The sequence below is a fragment of the Electrona antarctica genome (assembly GCF_951216825.1).
Source record: "Electrona antarctica genome assembly, chromosome: 11".
Taxonomy (NCBI): Eukaryota; Metazoa; Chordata; class Actinopteri; order Myctophiformes; family Myctophidae; genus Electrona; species Electrona antarctica.
Genome location: NC_136792.1, coordinates 29,052,270 through 29,068,287, shown reverse-complemented (window position 1 = coordinate 29,068,287; position 16,018 = coordinate 29,052,270). Strand labels below are relative to the sequence as shown.

Here is a 16,018-nt window from a genome sequence, read left to right as displayed (position 1 = left end):
TTCTATATTATAATAATATAATAACTAAAAGAAAACTTGCTGAAATTTGCTTCCTGATGATAAAGTATTCTGATGTGAATTGTGTCTGAAACAGATCATTTTGGGTACACAGTGTAGCAAATATCTGTTACAAATAAAAAATCAACAATGAACCCAAGTACTTTGTACTTTATACATAAATGTACAGGTGACAAAAAACACATGAAATGTTACAATAAACACAAAAGTAAAATGTGTATTTAGCCTTTCACTAGGCTCCAAAACAATTATAATCATAATGCAGCCAAAGATTCCCACTAGTGCTCTTCAACAACACATTCACATGAGTACATTCATAAGCATAGAAAACAAATCTTTATATCCTACATTAACTCTGTCTTGTAAATCCAGTCATTGAACTTAAAGACGCTTTTTCAAAATGTTTCATCTCTATACTGAAATGCCTGTTTTGACTTTTGAAATGTACACAGTCAAGTCTTACAAAAAATGTCTTTTAAAGTTCCTTGTGTTCCGTTTGAGCATAACCGAGCTGATCATTACCTCAGTAAGTCCTTAGTGCTCAGAGAATGGCCACAGCGCTGCGTACAGAGGGGTATCTGGAGTGGTGGCTGTAGTGGCTGTAGTTGTAGCTCTGGTTGGAGGGATGTCTGGAGAGAAGAGGCTGGGGCTGTGGCTGCATGGGAGGCATCACCAGCTGCTGGGGATGAAGGGGATGTTGCGGATAGCCCATATGTTGCGGATAGGCCATATACTGGGAGTTCCTGGAGTACATATACCTGTCTGAGGCCTTGTCCTCACCCTGAATATTGCAGCAGGTAAACATGCAACCTCCAGCGAACAGGAAAGCAGAGGCCACCCAACCGATGTAGAGAGCCTCTCCCAGCTCCCTCCGTTGGGCGTCAATCAGCAGGGGGTTGTAGAAGTCCCTGATAATGACATGGCCTGTCCAGGACACTGGGATAATGACACAGATGCAAGCCATGATGATCATGCTCCCGGCAATGACGAGGACATAGCGCTTGACCTTGTCGTTATTTTGGATGCAGGAGGTGCACTGCATCCCCACCATACTGATCATCAGACCCAGTCCGGCCAGTGCCAGAGAGCAGCACATTAGACCCCTGGCAGCTTGCAGGTCAGAGGACAGGGCCAGGAGAGAGTCGTACACCTTGCACTGCATCCTGATATCTGCTTGTCTAAAACAGTTCATCCAAAGCCCCTCGTAGCGGGTCTCAAACACAATGATGTTCTCCCCGATGAAAGCTGTGACACGCCACATTGGCATCCCAGTGCTTGCAGCAGCTCCAATAAGTCCAATCAAGGTCAGTAAAAGAGCCACTACCTCCAGTGTTGAGTTAGCCATCGTCTTTTTCCTCTTATTGCTCCTGGTTCAGAGACACAGTGGTATCTGAATTGTGACTGCTCAGAGGAGGAAGCAGGTTCACTCTATGCATCCCAGTGGAAGAGGCACTGTTGTGTATGCACCTCCTCCCTGAGGAAGAAATACCATAATGGGAGGGTGGGAACTCTGACCTGTTGCTATGAAACAGATCCCTCCAGGACTCTTCTTTCCCTTTGTGCACCTACCATGTGAGCTGTAGTAAGCTGCCACTTTGTTTATTCACAGGTCTCAACTTACACTCCTAGATTGTGTACAATGAGCACACTAATATATTAGATTATCGTATTTACACATCAACTAGACTTGAGACGATTTTAGTCATTATTCATTGTAAGGTTAGATATAACTGGAAAAAATATAAGGTTAGGCAACAAGACTAAAAGGTATATTTCACTTTCAAAAAAGCTTTTGGTCGTTTTATCGTCTACTCAGGCGTATGTGAACACCCCAGACCGTTTTTAAGTTGCTCCATTCAGTATTTAGATATCTGATATTCGTTTTAGCTGCCCCGCCCCATTCCTATACAAACCCATTGTAATTTCAAACTTCATTTTAACCATGATAGATTCATCGAAAATACCTGTCCTTTTTTCTGGTGACTGATATATCTCTACGTGTTGTAGAGAGATATTGTCCTTCTAATAGCCTATGTGAGGGGTCCGTCTTTTTTCATTTACTGTTTTCAGTTATTTTTAATAATTCCTCCTCGTTCTTTTCAAAAAACTGTATTCATAAATGAAAACAGTAAATGAAAAAACACGGCCCCCTCACGTATTAATAGGACAATATCAGTAAAAAGAAAAAAGAACAGGTGTTTTCAATGAATCTATCATGGTTAAAATGGAGTACTGACTGTACTCTCATCGCACCATGGGCACTGCTTTATCGATATATTTACACAGATGAGAGTGAATCCATACGGATAGTGTGCAGGTCAACATTAGCCTCACGTAGCGATGGGGCAATATGCATCGCAAAGGCAGATGAAGGCTGGCTACGTGAGGCAGGAGGCTAGATAAACATTTGAGTTGGACCTGAACAAGAGTGTACAAGAGTGTACAAGATCCTGTATGAGGGAATACCTAGGGTGAGCCAGAAAATAGCAGCCAGGAGAATAGCAGGACACTGCCAAAGACATCAAGAACTACCAGCCAGCAAATTGGTGCTGTGGGAACCAACACATGGGAAATTGGGCATCAATCAAGAGGACGTCCAAGTCCCACATTGACATACATGTACTCAAGAAAGACGCATGGAGTGCAAAGTACCAACAAACTTGCCAGATATATGGAGAACCAGGATGACTGGAAGTGACGATGGAGGGCTCGTCTGAGTCGTCTGAGGACGACCTAGAGAGGCCAGGGAAGAAAACTCACCTTTTCCACATTAGCTTGTTATAGTGCCACCAGCAGGTTGATTTTTGCAAAAGATATTTTTGGAACAAAATGCCTCAAATCATGAATGCAGTATCCAATTGCCGTGAAAGGCGTAACACGATTCACATTGGCCTATTATAGCATGACCAGGAGGCCACAATAACCAACCAGCCCTGGAGACCTGTGCTCCGAAGAGCACTTTTTCTAGTTACATAATAGTATTTTTTATAAGGGAACGCTAAAAGGACTGCAGGTTGCTTCCTAGCACCAGAGGATATTTTGGAATTCAACACACTGTCAGAAACGGTATAGGCCTATTCATTAATTGTAAAATACATAAATACATTTGGTACATTTTCAGTGCTTACGTCCAGGGCCGTCATTTGGGGTGACGCGATGCGGGGCGAATACGTTGGTCAGACGTACTAACAGTTTTCCCACATCCCTTCTTAGAGAACCTCGCTTCTTACATCTGACAAAAGCTGAGACTTGTGCACTTGTGCACACAAACATGCACACAAACATGCACACACTTGTGTTGTGTTCTTCAGACATGTTGTTAACCACTTTAGCCTTATACTACATTTACATTAGTAAATTGTGGAATATTTACAATACATTTGTGAAAATTATCATAAAAAAGCGTGACGTTTGTCTCAAAATGATTCAACAGGAAAAAGGAATGCCAAATGCAGATTTACAATTCACACGCACAATTGAGGATTTACAAATGGTATTTTAGGATAAACGCACACAAATCTATATATATATATTTTTTTTTAAGATTTCTTTTTTTTGCGGCTTACGCCTTTTATTGGTTTTTGAAGGGACAGACAGTAGGCTGACAGGAAACGGGAGAGAGATGGGGGAAGACATGCAGTAAAGGCCGTGTCGGGCTCGGGAGTCGAACCCGCGGCACACTGCGACTGGATTACCAGTCGGGTGCCCAGACGGTTACGCCACCGCCTGGGCGCACACAAATCTATATTGTTTTTGTAAAAATACGAAATACATTTGTAAATCATGGAAAAACATTTGCAAATCATAGAAAAACATTTGTAAATCTTGGAAATACATTTGTAAATCATGGAATATTTGTAAATACTTTTGAGACATATTTCTCCCCATATTATACTGTATCTTGTATGAATAAAAGATCTACAAGCTCACAATGCATCACGTTGTAGATTGGCCATTTTTGCCAGGACGGTTATACAGTAGCTTGTAAGATGGCCAACACAAATTGTGCATCAACGCAACATCAACATAACAGGTCAACATACTTGTGATTCACAGGTAAATAATGTGGTAATAGAATAGTAAATACAGTAATTGTACACACAATGTAATTGCTGACTCAACAGTTCCCAGGATTCAGAGAGCTGGGATATAGGAGGGTACTGCTGCTTCCCAGTAAACACCATGTGCTGGGAAGCATATGCATATTTTCCACAGAAGCATAGCATACTCAGGGCCAGTTCTATCTCACATGGTGCCCTATAGACCAGTCAATCTAAGATTTGACCCAAAATAAATTGCAATAGTAATCGTTCAAGGTTTTTTTTTTATGATCCTTAGGGTCATTCAAATAACATTAAAAAATGATTATTATATAAACTTTGGATCATGGTTAATTCAGGGGTTGAACGTTGGGGTACCATTTAAAACCTATATAAGGCAACATTTTCAAATTTGAATTATGCTTTAAGTAGCATGTGACAAACTAATCTTCACAAATTTGGGCTATGGCCGTTTTTAGCCCAAGGAGTGTTATTTGTGCAAAACTAATGCTTGGAATGGGTTCAGAATCATGAATAACCCTAGTTTGATATGTCCCATGGTACTTAAAGCATAATTCAAATGTGAAATCGTTGCCTTATTTAGGTTTTCAATGGTACCCCAACGTTCAACCCCTGAATTTAATGATCAAAAATGTATATAATAATCACTTTTTAATGTGTTATTTGGATGACCCTAAGGATCATAAAAAACCTTGAACGACTACTATTGCAATTTATTTTGGGTCACGTCCCTTTTTAGCTTCTATTGACTGGCCTACTAGGCCAACTCCCCTTCCACATCATGCATGTAATGTGTGTGTCAATATTGCCATCAGTGTTGTATGAGTCTATCATGTCTGTGCTCCTTGTTGGGCCATGACTATAGATGAGTCATCTTCCGTAGGAGGAAGTAAGTTTGAACCTTCCCTAAAATACCCTGATCACCGCTCCCTCCTTGCAATCAGAACTGCATGCATACCGTCTCTTTTCTGCCACAGTGTAAAAACTCACCTTTTCAGAATCTACAGCCCCCACCCCTCCCCAAGTCATCTTTCCCTGTAACCACTTTAGGTTCAGGTTTCAGGTTTAACAAGGCAGTATAACTAATGCTAATGTATTGTAGTATAATGCTAGTTAGAAACGTTTTCATACGTTTGTTATTTATATTTATTTTTCTTGAAGTGTTATGCGGTCTATTTAATTTGGATAGCATGTTGTTTAGACATAATATGCTAGGTTTGATATTTACCTGGTATCCTAGTTTGTGTGTTTCAATATTTTTATTAAACAGAAAGAATCAGACGATACATAGACTATGCCCCACGTGGGGCACAACGTAACAAACTAACAGTACAATGAGACAAACAAAAAGTATATACAAATCATAAAATACATATTCACACCAAATACAGTATAGTAGCCTAAGTGTCACAATATTGCTGCCACCAACATCTCATTTATATATCGCTCAGACATTTGTTTTATATTCATCCCCTGCCTCCCAATTAGTATGACTTCTAAGTGGGATCCTCTAGCTGTACTGCTGTAATACACATAACATTTGACCACTCATTCCCTATATATGGCACCAGTGGCAGCCATGCTTCTACAAATTCAAACCATAGGACACTTGGTTTTTATGAAGAATTGACAACAGAGCAGCATAAGCATAGATGTTGGTTACGTTTAGTTAGTGTAATATTTATGTCTGCCACTAAGACATAATACATTTGATCTAAGGTTATTCCAAATCATGACTTATACCTTGTCCTCTTTTGCCCCTTGGACATAGGGGTCATATTTACTCCTTGTTACTGGGGAGATGTGTATTATGGGTTTCATAAGACTTGTTTGAGCACATCATTTTCTTTATTTCATCACGATACTTTACTGATATTAGTCGAAGCCTTTATCCTTTTTTGTCAACGTTTTTTTTATTGATTTTACAATAAAGGAAGCCTTTTCATCCTGAAATAATCTTTAGAGAAAGCGGAGGGAGTTTATACTTTTTAAAGATTGATTTACATGGTTGGGGAATGCTCAAACCAGTCCTATATTCTGGAAACAAATAAATGTTGCGCCCGAGTTGCAGATGCTGTAAGTTGTCAGAATGAAGTTGGAGTGATTTTAGCACACTTGTGTGGATAGTCAAGATACCTACATCTTTCTACAACCCAAAGCCTGCATCCTGACGTGTACAATAACAAAAATAATCAGTTTAAGAGATAGTTTTACACCAAAACGTTTCCATATTCTGTTCGATGTTTAGTGTGTTTAACAAGATTATCTTTTAGCCCAGGAAGTGGATCAACATTTTTATAATTATCAAGTCGGAAATAGAAACAAGATCACAATATAGGTCTCCAAGTCTAGAAAGGTGGAATTGAAATATTTTTTTTATCCAGTCTCTCACTTGGGACACTATACCCCCTTTTAAAGTGGGCAGCTGTAGTTTCTGGCATGTTTTTTCCTAGTTAACACTAGCATCGTTCTATTTTTTTCATTCCACTTGTGACCATTTAATTTAGCGACTTGGGTTAATGCCACATGTAAGGTCCAGACCTTGAAACTCTGGATAGCATCTGCTAAATGTTTAAATTGTAGGGTACGTAAAATGAAGCAGTAGCACTGGATTTGCTTTCAGTGGAACCAGTAAACACCAAGTCTCGTTTTACTGGTCCAGCTGCATTTGTGACAACAGTGGAGACAATACAAATGTTTTGACATCATAGGGAAACAAGATTTTATTTCACCTCACATTTGACCTAATATTCAGTCTAGTGCTGTGGAAAAGTAAACCTGTTTGTTCTCTACAATGATAGCGAGATCTCAATATAAAATCTGAAAAAAGCCTAGTGCATTTGCCTAGTGCATCATTATTCTAAGTATTGTACATTCAAAGCAATAATAAAAACACTGTTCTCTCATGCGATTTAACAATAACTGATAGACATCATTTAAAATAAAAGCTTTTCTGAATTTAACAAAATGAATTCAGAAGCACCCCCCATACATTCCACACAGTTGGCTCTCCTTGAGAAATAAATTACAGCTTGGGGCATTTCCAGCAACACCCAATCCATTTACTTGATTATCTTTGCTATAATTAAGGGGGGGGGGGGGGCTGGGGGACGACAAAAAAATGCACTCAGGACAGTGAAAGTCCAAAACTGTCCGATTTCAATTTCCCCTACCGGAACTGGTTGGGTGTGTAAATCACAGATCCCGGAGGGGGTGCAGAGTAGGCAGGCTGGTAGGTGTAAGCAGGCTGGTATGTGTATGGTTGGTATCCATATGCAGGTTGATAGAGATTTGCTCCTGGGACATTTGCTCCAGAAATCCTTTCATCTTCCTCTGTGGTGTGAGGAGCGTGGCGGCACAACAAGATCACCCCAGCTGTGAAAAGCAAAGCCGAGGTACACCAGCCGATGTAGAGGGCCTCTCCCAGCTCCCTGCGCTGGGCGTCGATCAGCAAGGGGTTGTAGAAGTCCCTGATGATGACGTGACCCGTCCAGGAGACCGGGATAATTGTGGTGATACAGGCCAAGAGGAACAGGCAGCCGCCGGCCACCAGCACCACATGCTTGGTTTTAGCTCGATGGTCCACCACCTTTGTGCATTTCATTCCCACGGCAGAGGTAATGAGGGCAAAGACGGAGAGGGCTACGGACGCGCACATAAGACCCCTGGCAGCCTGCAGGTCAGCGGGCAGAAACAGCAGGGAGTCGTACACCTTGCACTGCATCCTGATGTTGGCCTGTCTGTAGCAGTTCATCCACAAGCCCTCCCAGCGGGTCTCCATCACGATGATGTTCTCCTCGATGAAGGCCGTCACCTTCCACATTGGCAGCCCCGTCACAGCTGCCACTCCAACAAGTCCAATGAAGCCAATAACCAAAGCCACCAATTCACAGCAGATGGCCTCCTTACGTTTTTTCTTTTCGATTCTCTTCTTTTCCTCATACACAGAGTCGTAAGTATCGGCTGCTTTGTCATCGTAGTAAGAGGCTGCATACGTTGGTTGGATAGGTGGTTTACCATCATAGCCACTGTAGGCCGTGTAAGAAGCCATTGTGGCTTACAGATTTGAGAGCCAAAGATAAAGCACCGTCTGTCTTGCCGCACCTGATGAAGCAAATGAGGAAACAGACAAGGTCAGGAATTTATACACTCTTGAAACTATGCTAATGTCATGCAGCCATACTGGTTAATCTGCATTGCATGCACCAAGATGCTTGGCACACCTAGTATAGTGTTATTGTTCATGAAAACATAGACCAGTATGGTGTCGTGGTCAAGAACAGCTTAAAGTTGAAAGTCTAATGGTCTTATTTATAAAGAAAAACAAAAGAGAAAATAAAACATTTGCCATTGTTCAGGAAATATTTAGGCACCAAATGCAAACAATATTTTGTTGCATGATAGTGTGAAGTTTATGTTTGGATTAATACAATTTATCAAATTACAGGAGACGTTATTCTATTGTTCAAATAATGTTAATTCCTGTCTCCTAAAAACATTTGAGAGCTACTTTTGACAGTGGCATTTCTTCTCTTTTGAGCATTTAATGAGATTGGTCAGTGATTCGCCAACAACATTTTGTAAGATACTTGAATTTCTTGTTCCTCGCACAGGAAGTGACCCAGGGATCGCCAGTGTCAAAATGTCCCCTGGCTTACATGTAACTGGAGCTGGTAAAAGGTGTGGAGCAAAGCAACCCGAGTGGGATTAGTTTCAATGTAATAAAACACTGCCAGGCTACCAGCCGTTCTCACCTCATTAATGAAACTCTTGAGTTTGCTTGTCCCCTTTAAAAAAATAACCCATTATATATTCTAGGCAGGTTGCATTTTCCATATATGCCTACTTGTATGTAGCCTATAGTATATAGACACGACATACTGCATGTACAGTATATGAAACATGAACAATATGCTATTGTGTGTGGATTATTTTTGCGGCTTTGGATACCTGCTTTATCAAAGTATTCTTAAAGACATAATTAATATTTTATTGGCTTGGATTCTGGCCTTTTAGTTAAATGGATATGCTCCGAAAAATTATTTAAAATGGCGGTATAGTGTACTATTAATGTCACAAAAATGTTGAGAATAAACCTGCACACCCATCTGCGCCAATGTAATTTAATGACAATCATTCTAGCCTAGTCTTTTGATCGGGGCAACATCGGGGCAAAAACTACCTGAATAAGAACCTTGGCTCGAAACGTTGTCATTAAATTACATTAGAGCCGATGAATGTGACAGATGGAGTGTGATAGTATGGCCACACAGTCACTGTCCATGTTTTGTTCATTAGTGCACTTTGGGTGGTATGGAGAAAAACAGCAAAACTACAAACTTTAGTTATTTAAGAAAACCATAACAAACAAATCACAATAATTTCTCTCACCGTAGCTCTTCTCTCAACGTAGCTCTGCTGCTCTGGATCCAAAAACAATCTAAAAGAGGTTCAGGTCTTTAAATAGGTTTGCCAGGAAACACCTGCAACCACTGATTGGGGCCAAATTGGGCCAAACCATCTCCTTATCTGTGGACAAGGTTGTTGTGTCAAAGAAAATCAAAGTTAAACAAGCCTAAATTAACATTTTCAAACGGTTTGTTATAAACGTCAGTCGTCAGAGACGTCCGCATACTTACTTACATACATGCTTTTATATGACGTTCATATAACGCCTGAGGGCGAGAAGCGACCTCGCCCTAAAGGGCACGCATTGTTGACGGCAGACTGCTGGGCAGCGCTGGCGCTTTGGCATGGGGGTCAGATCAACATGGAATGAATTCTGTACTGGCCATATAAGGAGCATGTCTTGAGTGTACAGGGTTTGATGAGGTCAGATCAACATAGGGAATGTCAGAACAGGTCAGCTCCATACAGTATTATGGAGATCTAAGGGTGGTAGCGGGGACATTCTCTTGAGTGTACAGGGTTTGATGAGGGCCCAGGTAGGGCTGGGCCTTAATTTTCGGGCCTGTTGAGAACTCTAGTTTTCGCCGGCTGCCGGGCGCGGCTGCACTAATAACTTTGGGGCAGGCCCGTCCGTCTAGAGTTTGAGGTTTGAGGTCAAATGTAGAGTTGCTGGTCAATATTGATGACATCATTGATGACATGGGCTGGCTCAGGGGTAGAGTGGCTGGATTGTAACCGCAAGGTTGCCTGTTCGAACCCGGGCTCCCCCAGAGTTAGTGTCGAAGCGAGACACTGAACGCCAAATTGCTCCTGATGTGCTGGTTGGTGCCTTGCATGGTTTCCACCGCCTTCGGTGAATGAATGTGTGTGTGAATGGGTGAATTGATGCACAATCTATGTAAAGCACCTTGGATAAAGGTGCTATATAAATGCACCATTTACCATTTACATCATGGATCTCCATATATGGGCTTAACTGCGACAGCAGGTCACATTTATTATGACATCAGGGTCTCCACGTACATCTCCACCCCTGATGATGTCACGAGACCTGGTGCCCGACCAACACACTGATGGTGCCCGACACACTGATTGTCGGTTGCATAGTTAACTGCGACCTTGGGTCGCAAAAATAACATTAAGCAGATAAGCATCCTGAATTATAGCGGAAAGACTTATTTCAAGATCTCAAAGTTGGCAACCCTATGTCTATATGTTCAGGAACTGCCACAGTATCCAACTAGAAGAAATGCACACCAGGATAGTTTGGCAAAATATGTAGGAGTAATAGGCCTATATGAAAAATCCCACCCGTGTGAAGTGAGGGTGTGATGCTATGATGCTCTTATCATGCTATGATTAGGTGATGTAATGATGATGTAAAACAAACTGTGTCAAAACAAACATTAAATTCTATTTATTGTTAATGGGATTTAATGTTTGTGTTAGGGACAAGATGACGTAAATTTTCCCTTCATTGTCAATGGCGTTTTTAAAACAAACATTGAACTAAAAACAATATAAGAGGGCTCAAAAACACAAGAGAGATAGTGTATACCGATTTGCAACATCAAAGCTCTCCATATATGGGCATAAAGGGAGGGAAAGGAAGGAAGTCCGCCGGTTTCGTTTTGTAAGAGGAGCAGGGCCGCTCACTGTTCTACAGCTCCCAGAATAATTTATTTTAAGTGATGTATGGATAAAATAATAGTAATATAATATAAAGAAATGTGTTTAGCAAAATTTGGCCTCATGATGGCGCTATAACAGACAGATTTGGAAATTGCAGGTGCATGCAAAGTTTCATGCAGATGGGTGCAGTTATAGGTAAGAATTTGCCTCATGGTGGCGCTATAACAGGCCGTTCAGGAAAAATTGAGGCATAGGTTCGTCGTTGGCATCCAGGGAGTGTGTGTGCACAGTTTAGCATCGACCAGGCCAACGCCGGAGATTAGCTGGTAACGGACGGACAGACGGACAGAGTGCAAAATATACTCTCGCCATGCCTTCGGCCTGGTGGAGACAATGAGATTGCATGTTGACACGAGGAAAAAAACAATGTGAAAACCAGCCGAACTGTGTGCCTTGCCTTGCCATCCTTTAGTCTTTAGTGTCTAGTCGTACTAAGAGGAACTTGCACACTATCTTCAGCCGAGATAGGGGTGTGACCGTGTGCAATGGGTTTATTATATTTTCGTTCATGATACTTTCTAAACCAGCACCTCAACCAAGTGATGTGCGTATGCAAATTAGTTTTTGTACAACATTGTCAAAACCAATGGTGTTTTGACCACCATGTACACCAATCAATCTCTAACAAAAATGCATGCAATGTGTGTTGCTTATATAGGTCTGCTATTTTTGTTTTCGTTGGAATGTTTTCGTTTTCCTAATATGGCATGCCCAGAATAGGGACTATAGTTTCATGCAGTTAAGAACAGTTTATATTCTCTGGCAAACATCAGGTGAATACTTTCTTACTAAAATAGTAAGAATTTGAAATAGATTAAATGTTTGAATTATAAATTATTTAGAACAGCTTATTAACAATGACTGCTGCCGGACTATGAAAGCATTAAGACAAAGAACTACAACAAATAACAGCAGCAAGGACAGATTAAACTTTAATGACCATACAAATCAAACAACAAAAAAGGGCATGATGTGTGTTCTAATATCAGACTGCACATGTCCCCCAACATATCAGACAGTGATATGTTCAATTAAAAAGTATATGCGCAGCTCCTCATACATACTGAGTCTGTTTGTAAGAGCTAGAGGGCACCCTGTCTAATGCCACTGTGTCATCTTTCAATACATCAGTGTAGGGTTGACTATCCTTCAACCTACGAGAGGCGTAGCAGTACACATGGATGATCCCAGTGGTGAGTGACAACGCAGCAGTAGCCCAGCCTATGTAGAGGGCCTCCCCTAATTCCCGTTTCTGTGGGTCTTGCAGCTGGGGGTCATAAAAGTCATTGATGATATTATAGGCTGTCCAGGAGACAGGGACGAGTGTGATCAGACAGGACAATAGGTACAAGCACCCCCCAGTCACCAAAGTGATGCTCTTAGCCTTCACGTTGTTTCGGCAGCAGTTGGTAACTCTCATCCCGCATCCTGTGATGAGCAAAGCAACGAAGGTGAGGGCAACGGACAGACACGCCAGCCCCCGGGACGCCTGGATGTCAGCAGGCAGAATGAGCAGTGAATCATACACCTTGCACTGCATCCTGATGTTCGCCTGCCGGTAGCAGTTCATCCACAAGCCCTCCCACAGTGTCTCCATGACAATGAGATTGGCTCCGATGAAAGCGGTTACCCGCCACATGGGTAGGGCGGTGATGGTAACTGTGCCAAACAGGCTGATGAAGCCCAGAACCAAGGCTAGGACTTCCAGTTTTGCTCTCATTGTTCAAAATGAATGTCTCTCTTAACTCCCCGGAGAAACAAATGAAGGACTCTGGACATAACACTGACGCTCTTCTTTCTTTATAGTTAAGATAGGATCGCCATGTATGCTATGCCATCCTACTGGTTAAGTTCACTGATCTAAGCAACTGATCCTTCCAGTCACACACAGCTGAAACAATTTTTTTGTTTCCCATCTGTAGTTGTTGTTTACCGCTTTAAGCTGAATGCTGTTTGCCATGCACAGTTTGCACACTGATACCCACTAATACTGTCTCTATTTATTATCCAGCCTTTATTATGCTAGAGCTGTGGTCATTAGTTTGAGGTGTGTTATCCTCTGGAGTGGAATTTGTGATCGCGAGGCCCATTAGCCACACCACTCTCTCTCTACAGCAATATAGTGTGCCTATCCTTGATAAAGAAATATCAACTTCTCCACCCAGGTCCATCCTATATTAAAATCGACTTAAGGGACGCGTGGCCACATCACGGCCATGTTACTCTGACTCAGACATAACCATAAACAAACCCCATATGCCCGTATGGAGATCCGGTTGTCCAGAGCCACAGATCCGGCCATGGTCATGTGCATGTATAGGACCGACTGACTTCAAAGTGTTCACATTCGGCATCGGCAAGGATAGGGAGTCAACTGCCGATCCGACCGATATGACCATATTTGGCCATACTATGGATATCCAATTGTCCAAAACCGCTGATCCAACCAAAATTCCCATATATGGGCATGCCAATGTACAGGGTATGGGCATAAACTAACGACATCAAAGCTCTCCATATATGGGCATAAAGGGAGGGAAAGGAAGGAAGTCCGCCGGGTTCGTTTTGTAAGAGGAGCAGGGCCGCTCACTGTTCTACAGCTCCCAGAATAATTTATTTGAAGTAATAGGACAACGTTTCGACCCACAACAGGTCTTCCTCAGGTATGGGTACACAAACAAAATAGGCGTGTTAAATACAAAAGCATAGGGCCGTGTTGTCAATGAACAGGCCATTTGCAATGAAGATCATTTCCCTCTTCCCTCTGGACTATTCATAAAGGGAGGGAAACAGGTAAACAAACAGATATCTCCATATGGGCACAAAACACAGACAGACAAAGCTCCCGACATCATGACTCAGACATAATCGGTCGGATCGGCGGTGCTTAGGTGTGAGGGCCGTATTGCAGCCCCAAACTCTAGTAAATAAGCTCTATACCTAAGACTGCAACTCAACATAAATTATTTGTTTATGTGAACTCATGAAGTAAAAGGCTGCTTTCAAAACTTGACTTTAGTAAAAGTACAAAGTATTGACATCAAAATACTGTATATTTACAGTACTACAGTAAATGTAATAATTAATAAACCAAGTACTAAAATGTTTTGATATGTCAAACATTTTCAAAACATAGTTGATCTACAAGCTCACAACATGTGATGCGTTGTGATCTTTTTTTCAAATAGTCTTAGCAAAGACCTTCTTCAAATCTTTTCTAAATCAGTTTAGAAAGTAGGCACTTTTTAGTGCCATCACCAAAATACAATAGTGGTTAATGTATTTTTATTTTATTATGAATAATAATCTAAATCTCTAAGTTAACCAACCTAATAGTATAGTAGTATAGTGTATATACTAGAGTAATAGTATATATAAAGCATCAACAATTGGTAAAGCATCAACAATAGGTTCCCGTATTGATTCAGCATAAAGAACATTAAAACTCCTTTTATTGTCTTTGTTATGATGAAAGAAAATGTTGGTTGAGACAAAAGAAGCGTTTCAAAATGTTGGGGATAACCCAGGCTACTGGAAGAGCCACGACTTTCTTGAGAGTTAAAAATATTCACATACTTGTAAAGGTAATACACATGGTATCATTTGACTTTAACAAATAGCAAGAGAGAGTCAGGGGAGAGATCAAAAGGAGAGAGAAAGAACCAGAGAAGATAGAATGCAGAACAGAAACTAGGAAGCCAGTTGAACAGGTTTGGCGAGTGCAGACTTTATCTCCATAGCTGCTTCAAACGTAAACAGATACAGTACACCACTTCCTGTGTTGAGTCTGTTAACAGCCACCATAGTGTATCTATTTATTCAATCATTTACATACCTGCTAGGCCATCACTATGAATTTGTTTTACTTAACTTTCCTTCTGCTCTCACTCTACCTCTATCCTCTCTCTTCTCACGGAATACCACAAAATTATGGAGTGTGCGTGCACTGCACTGCACACACACAAAACAAAATCACACATTTCTTTACACCTGTAAGTGTAAACCTGTGATGTGACAAAATATGAAGCTGAATCCACAATGCTGATTTAACTCTGAGTGTACAAATGTAACCAAAATGGTTACAGTTTCAAATGGATAAACTGGCACTGAGGATTACTGTGTAGGAATTAAACCAAACTGAAACAAAGTTTCTCACGTGACTAAATTGTTGGTAGAATGGCTCTTTATAAAAACATAAAAAGGTGCTTATATGGCCAAACTTATTCTGAGAATGAACTTCTAAAACGTGACCTTTTGTGCTTCCAGTAAAATCAATGTTTGATAATGAGATAATAATTTGGTTATTGGTGTGTGGGATTTGTTTGAATGTGGGGTTTGGAGAATATAGACATTGTGTGCCACCTGCTGTACGTGACTGTGATTACAAATACTTGGTCTCAGTTATACTGAGAGTACATTTTAGTACATTTTCTTTCCATTCTCGCTATACATGCAGACTCAATCTTATCCCTTGGCTTTGTCTCTGTGTGAATACATACTGAAATTCACAAGGTATTAACATCCAGCTCCAGACCATGGGTAGCTCAGCCTCAGTCGGTAGAGCTCTCGCCTTTGGACCACTTCATGGGTTCGATCCCGGGCATCGCCAACTCACAGCGTATTAGTAGCACAGCTTGGGTGCGGCAAGTCGTGCGGGAAGTACTGGGACCTGATGGTAGGTGTGGTGCTCCACCTCAGCAATCCATCTCCCAGGGGTCTAGCGCATTGTGTTACCTTCCATTCTACTTCCCCTAGTCAGTTTATTGCCTTGAAAGAGTAGCTTCTAATATAGCGTTTAATAAGAACAATGTACCAAGGTTCTTTAACGTTCTTTATTT

General features: G+C 41.2%; 3 protein-coding genes across 3 annotated transcripts; all 3 read right to left on the bottom strand.

Annotated features, from left to right (window-relative positions):
• Positions 1 to 189: 189 nt before the first annotated feature.
• cldn8.1 (claudin 8.1) lies at positions 190 to 1,400 on the bottom strand. The gene has a single exon (XM_079515112.1). The coding sequence runs from the start codon at positions 1,361 to 1,363 to the stop codon at positions 560 to 562; it is 804 nt and encodes a 267-aa protein (XP_079371238.1). The 5' UTR covers positions 1,364 to 1,400; the 3' UTR covers positions 190 to 559.
• Positions 1,401 to 6,776: 5,376 nt separating this feature from the next.
• On the bottom strand, positions 6,777 to 9,565 carry LOC306933021 (claudin-8-like). The gene is made up of 2 exons (XM_079514991.1): positions 9,471 to 9,565; positions 6,777 to 8,183 (listed from the first exon to the last, which is right to left on the bottom strand). Exon 2 carries the CDS (start codon positions 8,128 to 8,130, stop codon positions 7,249 to 7,251), a length of 882 nt encoding a protein of 293 aa, XP_079371117.1. The 5' UTR covers positions 8,131 to 8,183; positions 9,471 to 9,565; the 3' UTR covers positions 6,777 to 7,248.
• Positions 9,566 to 12,121: 2,556 nt separating this feature from the next.
• Positions 12,122 to 12,932, bottom strand: LOC306933022 (claudin-17-like). Its single transcript, XM_079514992.1, has one exon. The coding sequence runs from the start codon at positions 12,898 to 12,900 to the stop codon at positions 12,235 to 12,237; it is 666 nt and encodes a 221-aa protein (XP_079371118.1). The 5' UTR covers positions 12,901 to 12,932; the 3' UTR covers positions 12,122 to 12,234.
• Positions 12,933 to 16,018: the final 3,086 nt, after the last annotated feature.

Bases quoted from the DNA above. Each gene is read 5' to 3' on its own strand.
- LOC306933022 (XM_079514992.1), bottom strand. From the start codon at position 12,900: ATGAGAGCAAAACTGGAAGTCCTAGCCTTGGTTCTGGGCTTCATCAGC.
- LOC306933021 (XM_079514991.1), bottom strand. From the start codon at position 8,130: ATGGCTTCTTACACGGCCTACAGTGGCTATGATGGTAAACCACCTATC.
- cldn8.1 (XM_079515112.1), bottom strand. From the start codon at position 1,363: ATGGCTAACTCAACACTGGAGGTAGTGGCTCTTTTACTGACCTTGATT.